The sequence below is a fragment of the Puntigrus tetrazona genome, chromosome 1 (assembly GCF_018831695.1).
Source record: "Puntigrus tetrazona isolate hp1 chromosome 1, ASM1883169v1, whole genome shotgun sequence".
Classification (NCBI taxonomy): domain Eukaryota; kingdom Metazoa; phylum Chordata; class Actinopteri; order Cypriniformes; family Cyprinidae; genus Puntigrus; species Puntigrus tetrazona.
Genome location: NC_056699.1, coordinates 30,048,628 through 30,049,706, shown reverse-complemented (window position 1 = coordinate 30,049,706; position 1,079 = coordinate 30,048,628). Strand labels below are relative to the sequence as shown.

The following is a 1,079-nucleotide window of genomic DNA, read 5'->3' as shown; positions in this document are numbered from 1 at the left end:
TATAAAAATTAAGCACACAACACCAACATCTGGCAAATTTTAACAGCAGTAGAAAAAAATAACCCAAATTGGCAGGTCATTCACAACCTAATAAAAATCAGACACTTAATTAGTTACAGTGTAGACAATTTAATTAGGGGTCTGACTTTAGTAAGTGTTTTAATATGTGCAGTTAATGACTGAATACACAGGCGTTCACCTTCAGTGCGGCCGATCAGAACAGGCTTGGATCTGGTGCAGTTATTGTGGAATTGCTATCATCCACTCTTACACACGATGAGGCAAAAACAGTCCGAGCAGGATCTTACCATCTGAGGGCAGAGCTTCTGTTCTCTGTAGCTTTGGTGACAGGGCAGCGGTGTAGGCCGCTGAATCTCTGTTGAAACGTCTTGTACCTCGTGCTACGGACAAAGCTTCTGAAGTCTCCTCTTTCACTGCAAAAGAAGACAAGAGCAGATAGAGATAACTTCTTGCAGACCATATAATTGGTCATACATCAAGACTAGTTTAATTCACATAACATCAGAACTTTAAATAAACTGTTTATTCACACTACTATTTTTTTTATGAATTAATATATTTATTATTGAATTTTGGTATAAAATAATAACATTTGAATAGTAAATAGTTAATAGTGAAATGTTTTGCCACATTACGATTCTAAATACGCAGCTCTAACAAACCATATTCTGTTGTATTTATTTTTAATTGACATTTGACTACTTTTAGCACTTAAGCGGATTATTTATTTATTTATTTTATTTATTTTACTCTGTTTTCATTACATTTTATTTTAATTACTGCAAATGCCCATTAGTTTTATTTCCTGTTAACAATAACAACCCTGACAAAAACCATACACATACCTGATTTACTCCTTTCATACGGCTTGTGTGTGTTAGCTGTTAGTGGACTGAATGGCTGGCTGCTGAACAGGTTATCACAATGCAGGTGGTGACAAAGAGTTTCTAGAAAGCGGAGAACGAACGATGCACTGGAGGCAGTGGGGAGCTTGACGTAGTGGATTCCTCCTTCTGAGCGAACTGCATCAAAGTAGAATTTGTGCAGAATTAAACACA

At 36.2% G+C, this 1,079-nt stretch overlaps 1 protein-coding gene across 1 annotated transcript in view; it reads right to left on the bottom strand.

Moving 5' to 3' along the window:
- The window catches only part of LOC122352727 (polycomb protein SCMH1-like), an 18,491-nt gene that overhangs the window by 7,009 nt on the left and 10,403 nt on the right, over positions 1 to 1,079 (bottom strand). The window contains exons 10-11 of the mRNA XM_043250290.1: positions 867 to 1,043; positions 309 to 434 (exon numbers count right to left, since the gene is read on the bottom strand). Of these exons, the coding sequence (XP_043106225.1) occupies positions 309 to 434; positions 867 to 1,043 (303 nt within the window). The remainder of the gene's footprint in view (positions 1 to 308; positions 435 to 866; positions 1,044 to 1,079) is intronic.